Source organism: Furipterus horrens, unplaced genomic scaffold, assembly GCF_987537825.1.
Source record: "Furipterus horrens unplaced genomic scaffold, mFurHor1.1.pri manual_scaffold_12, whole genome shotgun sequence".
Taxonomy (NCBI): domain Eukaryota; kingdom Metazoa; phylum Chordata; class Mammalia; order Chiroptera; family Furipteridae; genus Furipterus; species Furipterus horrens.
This window is the reverse complement of record NW_028327182.1, coordinates 43,061,091-43,077,199: the sequence shown is the minus strand read 5'-3', so window position 1 is coordinate 43,077,199 and position 16,109 is coordinate 43,061,091. Positions and strand designations below refer to the sequence as shown.

General features: G+C 39.4%; 1 protein-coding gene and 1 pseudogene across 1 annotated transcript; both read left to right on the top strand.

Moving 5' to 3' along the window:
- The first annotated feature begins 965 nt into the window (after positions 1-965).
- LOC149996071 (kelch repeat and BTB domain-containing protein 6) lies at positions 966-5,492 on the top strand. The gene has a single exon (XM_090258640.1). It carries the CDS (start codon positions 1,263-1,265, stop codon positions 3,273-3,275), a length of 2,013 nt encoding a protein of 670 aa, XP_090114766.1. The 5' UTR covers positions 966-1,262; the 3' UTR covers positions 3,276-5,492.
- Positions 5,493-8,599: 3,107 nt separating this feature from the next.
- LOC149996070 (U6 spliceosomal RNA) lies at positions 8,600-8,696 on the top strand (annotated as a pseudogene).
- Positions 8,697-16,109: the final 7,413 nt, after the last annotated feature.

Here is a 16,109-nt window from a genome sequence, read left to right as displayed (position 1 = left end):
TAAGATCAGTGGTTCCTAGTAGATGGGGGCAGGTAGGAAGGAGAAGTCATAAATTGATTGAACAGAGGATTTTTTTTAATTTGAATTTTTATAGGAATTTATTTCAGCCCAACTGACAACACATGCTTGGGAGCAAGATCTCAAATGCTCCCCCAACACACAGGATTTTTAGGGCAGTGAGAACTATTCTGTAGGATACTATAATGGTGGATACGTAACATTTTATGTATCTCAAAACCCATAGAACTGTACAAAAAGAGTGAACCCTAATTAAACTATATACTTTAATTAATATATCAGTATAAATTTGTCATTTGTAATAAATGCATACACTAATGCAAGCTATTAACAATAGGGGAAACTGAGAGGTTGGAGTATATGAGAGCTCCTTGTAACATTCTGCTGGATTTTCCAGTAATCCTAAAACTGATTTTAACAATAAAATCTATTATTAAAAAATGTATAAACAAAACTTAAAGGGATCTCTGCAGAAACATGCAGGGTTTTAAAATTTTTCCTACAGACTCGATTTCAAATGAGTAGGTACTTCATCTTTTATAAATGCTAGAAGAAAAGCTTAAACATTGAAACTATGCGTACTACATAATTTATTAATTATTCTAATAAATATGTATTCAGAGAACCCTATGTATCCTAGGCAATTTATTTCATATAATCCTAAAATAATGCTATGAGGGAGAACTCAAACAATTGATAAATACTAGAATGGGCGCCTAATTTGGATTCCAAACTCAAAGTTCTACCATAACACCGAATCTAGAGAACTAGCTATTTTCAATTTCGTCATCTGAAACAATGAACGGCCGATAAATCTCGCGATACTATTGAAACTACTATTCCCAACCTGCAAAGCGGCTCCTGCCCATCAGCCTATGCCCGCGGATCTGGAGCGCCCCCGGCATGCCTCGAGGCGCGAAAGGCCACCTGGGCACCGTAGTTCTGAACGCCTAGCGATATTGCCAGCGCGGCAGAGGCGGCTCTGGCGGATTCAGCCAGCGGGTTCAGTGAGGGCGAGCTGAGGTGGAGAAAGGGCGTGGAACTGGTAAAGGGTGAGTTGGCACGGTCTACGCGATAAAGGCAGGTGGCACCTTGGCACGGGGCTGAATTAAGTACATGGACTCGTGTTGTGGTCTCTCCGGAAACACCGTTATCTTTGTGCCCGCGATAGCAGGGTAAGGAGGTAGAATCCGGTCCTAACCTAGCACCCGATCTTGCCGTCACTACCCGCCGCCATCTCCACCATGCAGTCCCGGGAAGACGCTCCGCGTTCCCGCCGCCTTGCCAGTCCGCGTGGTGGGAAACGGCCCAAGAGGATTCACAAGCCCACGGTTTCGGCTTTTTTCACGGGCCCAGAGGAGCTGAAGGACACGTCTCATTCTGCAGCTCTGCTGGCACAGCTCAAGTCCTTCTACGACTCTCGGCTGCTATGTGATGTGACCATCGAGGTGGTGACGCCTGGCAGTGGGCCTGGCACAGGCCGCCTCTTCCCCTGCAACCGTAATGTGCTGGCTGCCGCATGTCCCTACTTCAAGAGCATGTTCACCGGTGGCATGTACGAGAGCCAGCAGGCGAATGTGACCATGCACGATGTGGATGCCGAGTCCTTTGAGGTGTTGGTGGAATACTGCTACACGGGTCGTGTGTCCCTGAGTGAAGCCAACGTGGAGCGCCTTTATGCCGCCTCTGACATGCTACAGCTCGAGTACGTGCGGGAAGCCTGTGCCTCCTTCCTGGCCCGCCGCCTTGACTTGGCTAACTGCACCGCCATTTTCAAGTTCGCTGATGCCTTCGGCCATCGCAAGCTGCGATCACAGGCCCAGTCCTTTATAGCCCACAACTTCAAGCAGCTCAGCCGGATGGGTCCGATTCGGGAGGAGACTCTGGCAGATCTGACCTTGGCCCAGCTGCTGGCTGTCCTGCGCCTTGATAGTCTAAACATAGAGCATGAGCAGACAGTGTGTCATGTGGCCGTGCAGTGGTTGGAGGCAGCTCCCAAGGAACGAGGTCCCAGCGCTGCAGAAGTCTTCAAGTGTGTCCGCTGGACACACTTCACTGATGAAGACCAGGATTACCTGAAAGGGCTTCTGACCAACACCACTGTGAACAAGTACTGTCTGGACCTTATTGAAGGGGCTCTGCAGATGCGATATGGTGACATGTTATACAAGTCTCTGGTGCCAAAGCCGGGGTGCAGCAGTAGCAGCTCTGTTGTATCCACAGCAGAAAATCCACCCCAGAGGCTGGGTGTGTGTGCCAAGAAGATGGTGATCTTCTTTGGTCATCCTAGAGATCCTTTTCTGTGCTGTGACCCATACTCTGGTGATATTTACAAAGTGCCGTCACCTTTGACCTGCCTTGCTCACACTAGGACTGTAACCACTCTGGCAGTCTGTATCTCTCCAGACCATGACATCTATCTAGCTGCCCAGCCAAGGAAAGACCTCTGGGTGTATAAACCAGCCCAGAATAGCTGGCAGCAACTTGCAGATCGCTTGCTCTGTCGTGAGGGTATGGATGTGGCCTACCTCAATGGTTACATTTACATCTTGGGTGGACGAGACCCTATTACTGGACTTAAATTGAAGGAAGTGGAATGCTACAGTGTTCAGAGGAACCAGTGGGCACTTGTAGCTCCACTACCCCATTCTTTTATCTCCTTTGACCTTATGGTAATTCAGAACTACCTTTATGCTCTCAACAGTAAGCGCATGTTCTGTTATGATCCCAGCCACAATATGTGGCTGAAGTGTGTTTCTCTTAAGCGCCATGACTTTCAGGAAGCCTGTGTCTTCAATGATGAGATCTATTGCATCTGTGACATCCCAGTTATGAAGGTCTACAATCCAGTCAGAGGAGAATGGAGACAGATTAATAATATTCCTTTGGTGTCAGAGACGAGCAACTACCGGATCATCAATCATGACCAAAAATTGTTGCTGATCACCTCACGCACCCCACAGTGGAAAAAGAACCGGGTGACTGTCTATGAATATGACATTAGTGGAGACCAATGGATTAATATAAGTACCACATTAGGCCTCTTCCAATTTGATTCTAACTTTTTTTGCCTCTCAGCTCGTGTTTATCCTTCCTGCCTTGAACCTGGTCAGAGTTTCCTCACTGAGGAAGAGGAAATACCAAGTGAATCTAGCACTGAATGGGATTTAGGTGGATTCAGTGAGCTGGATTCTGAGTCAGGAAGTTCAAGTTCTTTATCTGATGATGATTTGTGGGTACAGGTAGCGCCTCAGTGATAAGCACAGGATTCGCAGTTTGTTGTAGATAAGTTGAAACACTAAGGTGTTTTATTGCTTTGGAAAGTATCTATAGAAATACCCTTTCCCTTTACAGGAAAAAAAAGATCGATTGATTTCAGGTTTTCTTTAGAAAGGGTATTGTTTGAAATACTAATGTAATTTAAAGTTAGAGAATTTAAGCACTCCAAAAAGTAAACCTATTTAATAATTTACTGTTCTAAAAGTCCAGTACTGATTTGATTGTATAGAATGTTTATGTTTGATTATGCTAATTTTACCTTACATTTTGTTTAGTGCCACAAGTACAGTAACTGGAATTTTAAGTTTTATAATAGAAAACTGACTGGATTACTAGATGTGGTATTGAAAGTATATATTTTCTTTGAGAACAGTGTGGAAGATTTCTAAAACTTTAGGAGATTTTTACAAAGTGTGTTCTAACTTAAATATAGTTTGCTAAGTTTTAGTTTAGTTTCCTCCTTTTTTTGTGAAGAAAAAAATGCACATATGTTTAAATGTGACTGAATGATGATTTATAATGTGACTGAATGTAATATTTCACAGAATGTCATTGCCTGATAGCAAAAACAAAATAAACCAGGATTCTACTGTTGGAAAATAAATTTCAGTTTTAAGTTTATAATATAAAATGTATATTTGCAAATGGTGACCAGTTTTCCATCTAAAAAGAATTCTATTCTAGCAGTGTCACCAATCATCTACAGAGCTTAAAAACAAAAACACAAAACCTCCAGTAACGTGCTTTGTAGGTTCATGTTTTTTAATCTATACTTGGTACATGCTTCATTGAATCAGAGGAATAATCCTTTTTTCCACTGGATGTGATTGTGTAAATTTTTATCCATTGTCTTAAAAAGTTACTGTGATTCTTAAAATATTTTGGCTGTATAGTTTTAGTGTTCATCTTAGAAGATTTGTCAGCAAGATGTAATTATTCTTTACTGTTTTGTGAGATAATATTGGTTTTGAAAATATGTATAAGCTAAGGACAGTATTTTATTGATTAGTAGTTATTGTATCTATCAACTATAAAATCAAGTACCAGCTGTTTTGTGCAGCACTGAAATATTCTGTCAGTTTTGTAAGTCACTAAATGTTATTATCAGCTTAAAGGTATTTTTGTATTAAAAGTTTACAGTTAAAGAACATAAGTGGATGACGACATTTGGGGCCAGTAGTGAAAGTATATTTCATCTAAAATATATTCCCTATGCAGTGGTACCCATGGTTATTTTATTAGGGTATTTGTATCTGTTCTGTGTTTCTCTGTGAATCAATGTTCCAGTCTTTGTTTCTGTCATTGTATGTAAGAAAAAGTCTAGAAATAGAAACTAAATCACATAAAACTGACATTGTTAAATACAAGAATATAAATTCTTACCTCTTGAGGTTTCTAGATATGGTTGTCATTATTCATATACTTAATAAATGACCAGATGCTTATAGTGTATGAAGTTTTCTATACCCAATTAGAATTATCTTCATTTAGTAACATACTAATTTCTTTTCGATGTGTATTTGGTAGTGACAGAGTGCTAACATTTCATACACCCTGGCAGAGTGCTGAGGCATGTGCTCTCACAGTTGGGAAACTGAATTTTTGAACAAAGTAATATAGGATGAAAATGAAGAGAAGGAGACAAACAGGGTTTTAAAAAAGAGTCTTCAGAGCCATTTTTATTGGCCATTTGAAGATTCTACAAAACATTCGTGTTTAACATTTTTAGTGAAATAAGATGCTTGTCCTAGCAGTATGTGTTCTTTTAAAAGGTCAGAAATGCTTGTAGTTGCCTAAGGCTAAATTTTGTTCCATTTGCCATCAGGGTTGTTGAAAGCACTGTACTTAACACAAGGCTCTTTCTCAGTAGTGTTATTTTTGACCAACTTTTTCTTCACCAGTAACTTCTTTTGCTAGCTTTTTGTTTTTTCATGTTGAAATAGGACAATGTTTATTTCATCCATATTATCCTTCTACAGAACTAAGGTCTGCAACCAATTTATAAAAAGACAAATTCTCCAATTTATCATTTTCAACCTTCCAATTAAAGTCTAAGCCAAATGGTAGTAATATCTTCATTTACAAAGAGGTTTCTTGGGAAGAATTTTGGTTTTATGACATATTGTGAATTAGGGAATAGATGTTAACCATTATTTTATAGATAAGTGATTTGTATGTGATTAGTTACAAATAAAACTGGTACTAAAACCCAGACTTTCTGGCTTTTTAATTAAGTGTCTCTGCTGACTGTATACAACCCTTGCTTTTGCAGTAAATGACATAACTAGCAGTGTTGAAATACCTTCTTAAGAGAGAGCACCATTGTCCTAGTTTTCAAATTAATCATTACATCTGTTACAGAGAGAAAGGGGGTTCTTTCACATGGCACATTGGTGTAAAACCCAACAACTAGTGTTGAGGAAAACAGGTCTTTACAATATTCCAACGCGGGGAGGGAAGTGAGCACTTCAGCTCAGAGCCCTGTTCTCCCATGGGACCCAGGACTTCCCTGGCTCCCCAAAAGGCTATAAGCCAAAAACATGTCCAGAATTTCCCCATCCCTTATCTGTCATCTGTTTCCTTCAGGATCTGGGGTACGATGTCATCAGCCTCCCTATAACAGTCCAGGAAAACATGTACTTTCCCCTTTCAAAGCCACATGGCATTCTCCCTTTCAAAGCAGCATGGAGTTCTCCTCTGCCCTTCTTGCAAACTGCATGGACCTCCTCTCCTCCTTCCTCCCTCTCTCCCTCTCTGAAATGGTTGCCATCTATTTTTAAATCCCTGACTGCCTCCTGTGAGGCAGTGGGTGTGGTAACCGTTTCTGACCATTCACAAAATCTTGTGCAGCCTCACTATTTCATAGTCAAATCCCTTCCCATCTCCTTGGGGCCTTGGAAGAACCAAAGCCATTTGCATAGCTAAGACACTAACAACTAGCCATAGTCATGCAAAGACATCTTAAAAGCTGTTCCCTTTTCCCCATCCCCCAACCCACAGGCTCTGGGGATTTTTGGAGACTCCCACTCTGTAACACATCTTTTAGCAAATTCTTAATACTATGTTGTAAGCAGGACTCCTATTGTTTATTAGATTTAGAATAACCTTAATTATCTTGTGTATCTGTTTCCATAGTCTGAAAAGCTCAAAGGGCCCAAATTTTTTCAAGTTCTTTTTAGTTCAAATGATAAGTGGCATTAGGGTTTCCAAAGGATGGTAGTAGAATTTCATTTAGCAATTAGCTTGTCTATATATGGATTAAAGACAAATTAATTTTTCATTTTTAGTTGAGCTGGAATTTTAAAATTGTACCTGATCTTGTTGAGAATCTTGGGAAAGCTTTTGATCCATTTCCACCAAAAGGCAAATATTTATGACACTTTTGAAGCTCATCAGACCCAAGGTAAGTGTGCTTGCGGCGATCTCTTTCTCATACCTGCTTAAAAACTTCCACACCCTTTTCATCATTATAACTAACTTAAAGGAACATTTATTTTAGTAAATTTGATAAAGCAGGATAGTATTAAGAGGCAGACTTATTTATAGAAAATGTGACTATTAGTAGAATCTCAAGAGTTAATATTATTTTTAGAACCAACAAGGGAGTTCAATATATACAAATCAATTTAATAGTAATAAAAATGTAATGAAAAAAAGATCTGTTCACAAAAGCTGCCAAACCTCAGAGTACCATGGAAGCAATAGATTTTGTGCAGAATAGGAAGAAGGACCCCCCTCCTTGACTCTGAGCCAGTGGTCCCCCAGGCCTGTTTCATCAAACTTCCATTCCTCACACCTTTAAACCTTGAGGACTCAACATGGTCTGAGGTAGAGGGAGAGGAGGGGATATGTTTTGCGTAACATTCTATATATATCTGAGACATATTTTCTCCTAAAGCAATCTAGCCTGTGCAGAGTCACCTCTCTCTACTGGAGTCAAACTTGTACATTCTTACCCCCAAAACTAAAATTGCTTAGAACTACCATATCTCAATCAGGAATATTTTCAGGGAGGGAATACACTATTCATTAATTCTGGGAACACTAGTTAAAAAGGACTTTATGTAAATGTCAGGCAAAATATTTCTTCCAAAACAGGTATGTTTGTGCCTTAAAGAAAGAGAAGAATTAGGATTCTCAGTTGTAAACAATATTACCTTAATTTAGATCATCTTAAGAAAATAAAGTAGAATGTTTTGCTCATTGTAACTGAAAAATTCAGCCATATCATTCACTTCAGGCATAGCATGAGCCAGAATCTCAGTGTCGTCGGGGCTTTCTTTGTACAGAGAAGATATCACAGATGTCTTCTCTCACTTTATACATTAGTTAGGATTTAGGTGTGATTATCTATACAGAGACCTTATAGTTGTTTTAATAAGATAGACATTTCTCACATAAAAAGTTCAATCCATTATGTTGGCCCTGAGCTAGAAAGTTATCTGAGACCAGGCTTTCCTGTTTTCCTGTTATGCTCTGCTTAAGAGTGTTGTCTTGATCCACGTGCTACGAGGTAGTTCTCCCTTGTATTCCTATTCTAGTCATCAGGAAGGGAGGAAGGAGAAGGGGAAGAAATACCATTCCCCATAAGGGAGAGTTGGGCACATTGCTTCCAGTCACGTGGCATTGGTCAGCTCTTAACTACATGGTCACACCTCATTGCAATGGTGCTTTGAAGAGGCAGTTTTTATCCTGGCTCAACATGTATATAGTTAAAATGCAGGGATTCCTTATAGAAAAGGTATTAGGTTAAATAGCAATCTGCCATACCATACATGTGTCTGGCCAGATTTTATCACATGGCAGCCAAAGTGATAACACCATCCCAGGATTACTGCAGTTGACACAACATGGACCAGGCCTTCCACCCAGGAAAAACTTAGGGAGTTTCCTAGGCTCTTGCTGTTGCTCTGTACAGAAAAGGCAAGGGCACTTGATCTTGTTTTGATTAAATGAAACTTCATAGACTACTGCATGCTGGTAACCTATATCATGAGCCGAAGTCTAGTCTTGGCATTATATCATGGAATGTTCCAACTTCCTTAAAGGAAAGAAAAGAGAACTGAAAATGGCTCTGTATAATCAATTGCACTATTAATTATCTTAAACAACAAATGTTGCTTCTGTTAAATAAATAAGATATGAGAATTATAGAGTAATAAAAACTGACAATTTCTTAGAGCAAGCTAGGCTATTTAGCAACATTCTAACATTTTCTGTGCCTAGATCATTTTTCTATGAATGCTGTCTATTCCTTTCCCCCTCTGTTGAAACCCACACCATTAGCCACAATAGTCTATGCAAAACTTAGTTTCTTGAGCTTGCTTTGGCAGTACATAAGATGACCATGGCCCCTGTACAAGGATGATGTGCAAATCCGTGAAGCGTTCCACATTTTTTTAAAAAGTTTCTTGGTAAATTCTTATACTGACTTCAGGTTAATCATGTCACATTTTGTGTTTGTGAAAACTTCAGAACAATTGCCAAAGGATATTTTGAATAATTGCTTCTGTCAAGTACATGATATAACTTTTATCATTATCATTTTCATTACAAATACCCAAACTTATTTTTAAAACACACTCAACCGTTATTTTCATATAGAATCCTAACCTCTGCCAGCAAATGAGTAATATTTCAGTTGTAGTCATGTTTCTATTCTTATATGAACAGACTAAAAGACTCCATTTTCTGTTTCACTTCTACGAAATCTCTTATAAACCTAAAGGCAAGAATTTAAATATAAACCATGACTGGGCTCTTCTCCATATTTTGTACGTATACTGCTTATTTAGTATCATGGTCCCATTATTTTCTCTCCTGTATGGCCTTCCTCACATGCTGGAATTACTGAGTTTATTGATTTGTTTTACTCTTTATTATTTGTCTCCTGCACTAGAAGTGCACTTCATCAGGAATGATAACATCTTTCTTTTCCACAGGTTCTAACATAGTGCCAGGAAGAGCATAGGTGCTTGATGAATATTTGTTGAACAAAGACATAAATGTATTTGGTGCTTGCTTGCATTTATATGAGAAACCATTGCATTTAGGGCTCTCATCTTTCTGTCAGTTTTCCAGCTTTGAGGGAGAGCTATTATTAAACTCTTTTGCCGGGTTGTCATAGCAACACTCTGGCCTCCAGAGCTACAGGTTAGTTCTAATGGGCATATTCTGCCAGACTTCCAAACACTGAGTATGTTCAATTATGGGATAATGATGCTATTATAAATCACATTTTTCACAGTATATATTTCTCTCTGTCTTTTATAAAAATTGTGGAAAATTAGAAAGTAAATATGCTCAAAACAAGCCTTTTCATAAGCACCTGTGAATTCATTTGGGTTTTTTGTCCACGTTTTTAAGAAAGCTTTGGAAGTTAATTGATACAAAACAAACTGTAAAGAGTTCTGGTATTGCTTAACTATTTTGTCTTTATCTCCTCCTTGCTCGTTTCTTAAATTTCATGCTAAATCAGCAAAGGATAATAGTGTTACAAAAATTGAGATTTGCTCTGAAAAGGTCCAAAATCAGGTACTTCCTTCCCCCATTCCTTTCACTCACATTTTAATGTCAGGAAGTGAAACAGATTTTATTAAACTAGAATTGTCATCATAGAAAGCTCATTATTATCAGTTCAATAAAACAGAGTGTATAAGGGCCCTCAACCAGCCATGAATGTAGTTTTTAAAAGGCAGAGTCTATTTTCTAATGATATATACCCTAAAGGGATTTTACATGTATATTTTGCTGTATTTTCTTTTCTGCAAGTTTTGGTCATGTACTGGGGAGACTGAGGCACCATCCAGGTCCAAGGTAGATCCCATAATGAATACTTCATTACACCCTTCCTCTGTGCTGTTGTGATTGTAATACTCATCAGTAAACAATTACATGACTTGACCTGACTGGGTCATTCAGTTGGTTAGAGCATCATCTCAATAGCCAAGGTTGTGGATCCCTGGTTAGGGCACATACAAGAATCAACCAATAAACGCATAAACAAGTGGAACAACAAATAGATGTTTTCTCTCACCCTTCCTCTTTCTCTGTGGAGAGCAGTACCAATAAAATGGCATTGGTCCAATGAAGATAGCATAAAGTATGCAAAACAAAGTAGAGTCACTTATGTCAACTAAAAGAGCTTTCACTCAGCCATGACACTGGCCCAAGAGGAAAACTGCTTAAGTCACTCTAAGACTCCTCTGGCAGGGAGCCTCGTCGGCAGCCGTCCGTCTCGAGAGACGATGGTGTAGCTTCTTAAGAGTCTATCTGCACCGCCGAGAATGGCTGTGCAGTCCAACTCGGGAGTGACACGGTATCTGTCTCCTCCCGTGTTGAATCGACATCTTGTGATGACGCTGGAGTGTCCTCTCCAGTGAAGCTGAAGCTACAGAGCCTGGGCAGGGCTCTTTTAGTTGACATAAGTGACTCTACTTTGTTTTGCATACTTTATGCTGGCAGGGAGCACACTTAAGATATCTACCCACATGGTCAAAGAAGACACATCTGACAAGGAGACCCAACTAAGATATCGCCCATGTGATCAGAATAACCATATCTGCAGAGTGGGACCACCCATAGATAAGCTCCTGGAGAAATTCCACTCTTAATAGCAGGGGTGTCAAGCAAAACAGCTATGTACCACCCATACATGCTTGGGCCAATTCCAAACTTGGCATCAAGAGTGCCAAGACATTTATCAAAGGGACCTGGAAGGGTGGAGTACACCACTTTTCAGGTACAACTGAGGCAGGTTTCAGACCACTGCTGAGACAGTTGAGCTCCACACATCAGAGTGCTGCCCCATACCACACTGATCTCCATTGGCATCGGCAACCGGAGGCTCTGCCCTACTGCACTGAGGACCTCACCTGCCCTGCTGCCCACCTGGTTCCAGAGATCCTTCCTTGCAAGATGCTGACAACTCCTCTGCTCACTGTACTGTCTCCCAGACCTGCAGACTGAGACTCTGGGACTCTGGTTCATTGTCCACCATTGATTGCTGTGCGTTTCTGTGTTACAATTCTCTTAGATTGTTAAAGTGTAAGTAGAATTTTAATGCATATTGATGTACTACTTTGAGTGAACCTGCATTCAGTAAAAGCTGAGTGAATAGCATAGTTACTATGTGTGACTATTGTCTATTCCTTGGTGCTGGGCTGCTTCGGAGGCACCTAGCCGAGCAGCTGCCAAGCTGACTTCTAGTAAAGACCATATCACAAACAGGCGCTTGTGATACTCTCATCCATTTTTTATTTTTATTTTTATTTCTAAGTATATTTTATTGATTATTTTGTTACAGTAGTCCCAATTTGTTTTTCTCCTTGCTCCTCTCTTCCCAGTACCCCCCTTTCCCTCCAGCAATCTCATCCCCCCTTAGTTCTTGTCCATGGGTTGTGCATATATATATTGATTGGCTTCACCCTTTCCTATATTATTCTTAACTTCCCCCTCTCTATTTTGTACCAACCAATTATGCTTCTTAATCCTTGAACCATTTCTCTCCCTTCCCCCTCCCAGTTGATAACCCTCCAGATAATCCCCATACCTATGATTCTGTTCCTATTCTGGTTTGCTTAGCTGGATTTTGTTTGTATTTTTTAGATTCAGTTGTTGATAGTTGTGAGTTTGTTGTCACTTTAATGTTCATAATTTTGATTTTCTTTTTCTTAAGTAAGTCTCTTTGACATTTCATATAATAATGGCTTGGCAATGATGAACTTCTTTAGTTTTACCTTGTCTGGGAAGCACTTTATCTGCCCTTCCATTCTAAATGATAGCTTTGCTGGATAGAGTAATCTTGGTTGTAGGTCCTTGCTTTTCATCATGTTGAATACTCCTTGCCAGTGCCTTCTTTCCTGCAAAGTTTCTTTTGAGAAATCACCTGATAGTCTTATAGGAACCCCTTTGTAGGTAGCGCTCTTCTTTTATCTTGCTGCTTCTAAGATTCTCTCTTTATCTTTCACATTTGGCATTTTAATTATGGTGTGTCTTTGTGTGGTCTTTCTTGGGTCTAGCTTGTTTGGGAATCTCTGTGCTTCCTGGACTTGTATGTATATTTCCTTTGCCAAATTTGGGGAGTTTTCCATCATTATTTTTTCACATAAGCTTTCCATTTCTTGCTCTTCCTCTTCTCCTGGCACCCCTATAATTCAGATGTTGGCACATTTAAAGTTGTCCCAGAGGTTCCTAAGCCTCTTCCCTTTTTTTTCAATTCTTGTTTCCTCGTTCTGTACTGGTTGACTGTTTTTTTCTTCCTTGCGTTCCAAATCATTGACTTGAACCCCGGTTTCCTTCCTTTCACCATTAGGTTTGTGTTGATTTTTCTTTGTTTCATTTAGTATAGCTTTCACTTCTTCCTTTATGCGTTTGCCATACTTAAGCATATCTGTCAAGCCTGTGAGCATCTTTATCACCAGTGTTTTGAACTCTATGTCTCTTAGGTTGGCTACCTCCTCATCTGTTAGGTTGGCTACATCCTGGTCACTTAGTTCTCCCACTGGAACCTTGATCCGTTCCCTCCTTTGGGCCATACTTCTCTGTCTCCTCATCTTGACAGACTTCTGTGTTTGTTTGCCTCTGTGTCTTAGGTAGAGCTGTAATACCTGTTACATTGTAAGGGGCAGAGCCTTGGGTATGTGTTAGTATGGGCAACCCATTTTACCACGTTGTGGTGCTGTATGTGAGGGAGGGGTCTGAAAGGGAATAATGCCACTTGCTCAGCACTTGCCCCTTTTCCAGGCACTTCTCCCCCTTCCATATGGGACTTATGCCTCTCTAGCTGTTGCTCTAGCCATCATTCCTGAGTGGGTGGGTTTGCGGATGTTTTGGGACTGTGAGGGCCCTTTAATCAAGCGGACTCTACTGAGAGACTAGCAGTTTCTTCCTCCACCCCAGGCCCCCCTGGTTTGCACAGTCAGAAGCAATGAGGCTTTATTTTCCCTGGCTCTGGAACCGTGAGCTGCACGGTCTGGTGTGGTGTGGGGGGCACTCCCCAGATGTCCCTCCCTACTTTTAAAAACATGTGACTACACTTTCCACTGGCCTTCTGCTGCCGCCGCTGCTGCCACCACCACACCGTGTCCTCTCAGCCCCGACTCCACCCCTCCTACCTGTCTGGATGAGTATTTCCTCTTTATATCTTTGTTTGCTGGACTTCCATGCAGCTCGATTTTCTGGAACTTCTGGTTGTCTCTCGTTTTGAGGTAGTTGTATTCCTTTTTAATTATGGAGGGAGACGCAGTGTGTCTACCTATGCCTCCATCTTGGCTGGACGTCTCAAATCAATTTTAAAAAAACAACTGCATAACTTTATTTAAAAGAAATTACAGTATATTGCAATTAGCTTACCTGGGCTTTGACATTATAAAAACAATAACCATATCAATACATTCAACCATCTTCAATAAATAATATATAACTAAATAAGTCAATCAGAAAAAGACAAATACCATATAATTTCACTCATGTGAAATGTAAAAAACAATATAAACAAACAAACTAAACAGAAACAGACTAATGTTTACCAAAGGGGAGGAGCAAGGGACTGGATGAAAGAAAGTGAAGGGATTAGATGAAGAACATGTATGCATCACCCATGGACACAGACAACTGTAGGGGTGGGGGCTGGGTGGAGGTGGGCAAAGGGGAAAAAAGAGGGACAACTGTAATAGCATAAACAATAAAATATAATTAAAAAAAGAAAAGCAAGACCCAACTGTATGCTGCCTAGAGGGATTCATTTGAGTTTAAAAACATAGCCTGACAGTGATGGGATGGAAAAATTTTTTTATGTAAACGGAACTAAAAGAACAGAAGAAGCTATACTTATATCAAACAAAATAGACTAACAAAAGACAAAGACAGCTATTATATAATGAAAAAGACATCAATTCATCAAGAAAACATAACAATTATAATATTTATTCATCAGCATTATCTAGGTAGCTCAGTTGGTTAAAATATCATCCAATATACCAAGGTTGCAGGTTTGATCCCCAGTCAGGGCACATACAAGAATCAACCAATAACTAAGTGGAACAACAAATTCAAGGCTCTTTTGCCTCTTTCTTCTCTCTTTCTCTATGAAATTAATAAATAAAAAACTTAAAAATAAATATTTAGCCCTAACCAGTGTAGTTTAGTTAGTTGGGTGTTGTCTCGCAAAGCAAAAGGTCGCGTTCTGATTCCCTGTCAGGGCATATGCCTGGAATACAGGTTTGGACCCTGGTCAGGGAGCGTACAAGAGGCAACCGATCTATGTTTGCCTCTTACATCAATGTTTCTGTCCTTTTCTTTCTGTCTCCCTCCCGTCTCTCAAAAAATAATAACAATAATAATAAAATATTTTTAAATAAAAATATATATTCATCATTATTAAAGCATCTAGTTATATAAAACAAATATTAGTAAACTTATAGGGAAACGTAGTAATACAATGATAGTAGCAGGCTTCAGTATTCTACTTTCAACAATAAATAGACCATCCAAACAGAAAATCAATATGAAATAATTGAACCTGAACTACATGTTAGACATATTCTCCAGAGTACATGGAATATTTTCCAGGTTAGATCATATGTTTGGCCACAAAAAAATAAATTTAAAAAAATTTGACACAAAAAACAAAAGCAACAGAAGCAAAAATAAACAAGTGGGACTACATCAAACTGAAAAGCTTCTGCACAGCAATGGAAATACTCAATGAAATGAAAAGGCAGCCTATGGAATTAGAGAAAATATTTCCAAACCATATGTCTGATAAAAGATTAATATCCACAATATATAAGGAACTCACACAGCTCAATAGCAAAATAAATAAACCCAATTTTAAAAATGGACAACTGACCTGAATAGACATTTTTCCAAAGAAGACATCTACATGACCAGTAGGTACATGGAAAGATGTTCAACATCGCTAATTATCAGGAAATACAAATCAAAACCACAATGGGATATCACCTCACAACTCTCAGGATAGCTAGTATCTAAAAGACAAGTAGTAAGAAGTGTTGGAGAGAGTTTGGAAAAAAAGGAACATTTCAGCATTTTTGGTGGGAATGTAAACCAGTACACCCATTATGGAAAAGAGCATGGTGGTTCCTTAAGAAATTAAAACTAGAACTACCATAAGATCCAGCAAGTGCACTTCTGGGTATATATCCAAGGAAACATATCTCTGAAATCTTTTTTTGAGATCAGATATATATCTGGATTCCTATATTCATTGCAGCATTATTCAAAATAGTCCAGATATGGAAACAATCTAAGTGTCCATCAATGGATAAATGGATAAAAAAGTGGAGTATATATAATGGATTATTATTCGGCCTTTAAAGAGAAGGAAATCCAGCCCTGACTGGTGTGGCTCAGTTGATTGGGCATCATCCAGCAAAGCAAAAGGTTGCTGATTCCATTCCCAATCATGCCTGGGTTGCAGATTCAGTCCCTAGTCAGGTCATGTACGAGAGGCAACCAATCAACGTTTCTCTTCCTCTCTTTCTCCCACCCTTCTCCTCTCTCTAAAAATAAATAAATAAATTCTCTAAAGAGAAAAAAAGAAAAGGAAATTCTGCCGTTTGCAAAGTGAAATAAGTCAGACACACCACAGAAAGACAAATATTGCATGGTATCACTTATATGTGAAATCTTTTAAAAAATAAGAAGTTGTACTCAAAGAACCATAGAGTAGAATGGTGGTTCCTAGGAGCTTAGGGGTGTGGGAAATGAGAAGAGGTTGGTTAGAGGGTGCAAACTTTCAGCTGTAAGATGAATAAGTTTTGAGTATATAATGTATAGTATGGTGTCTG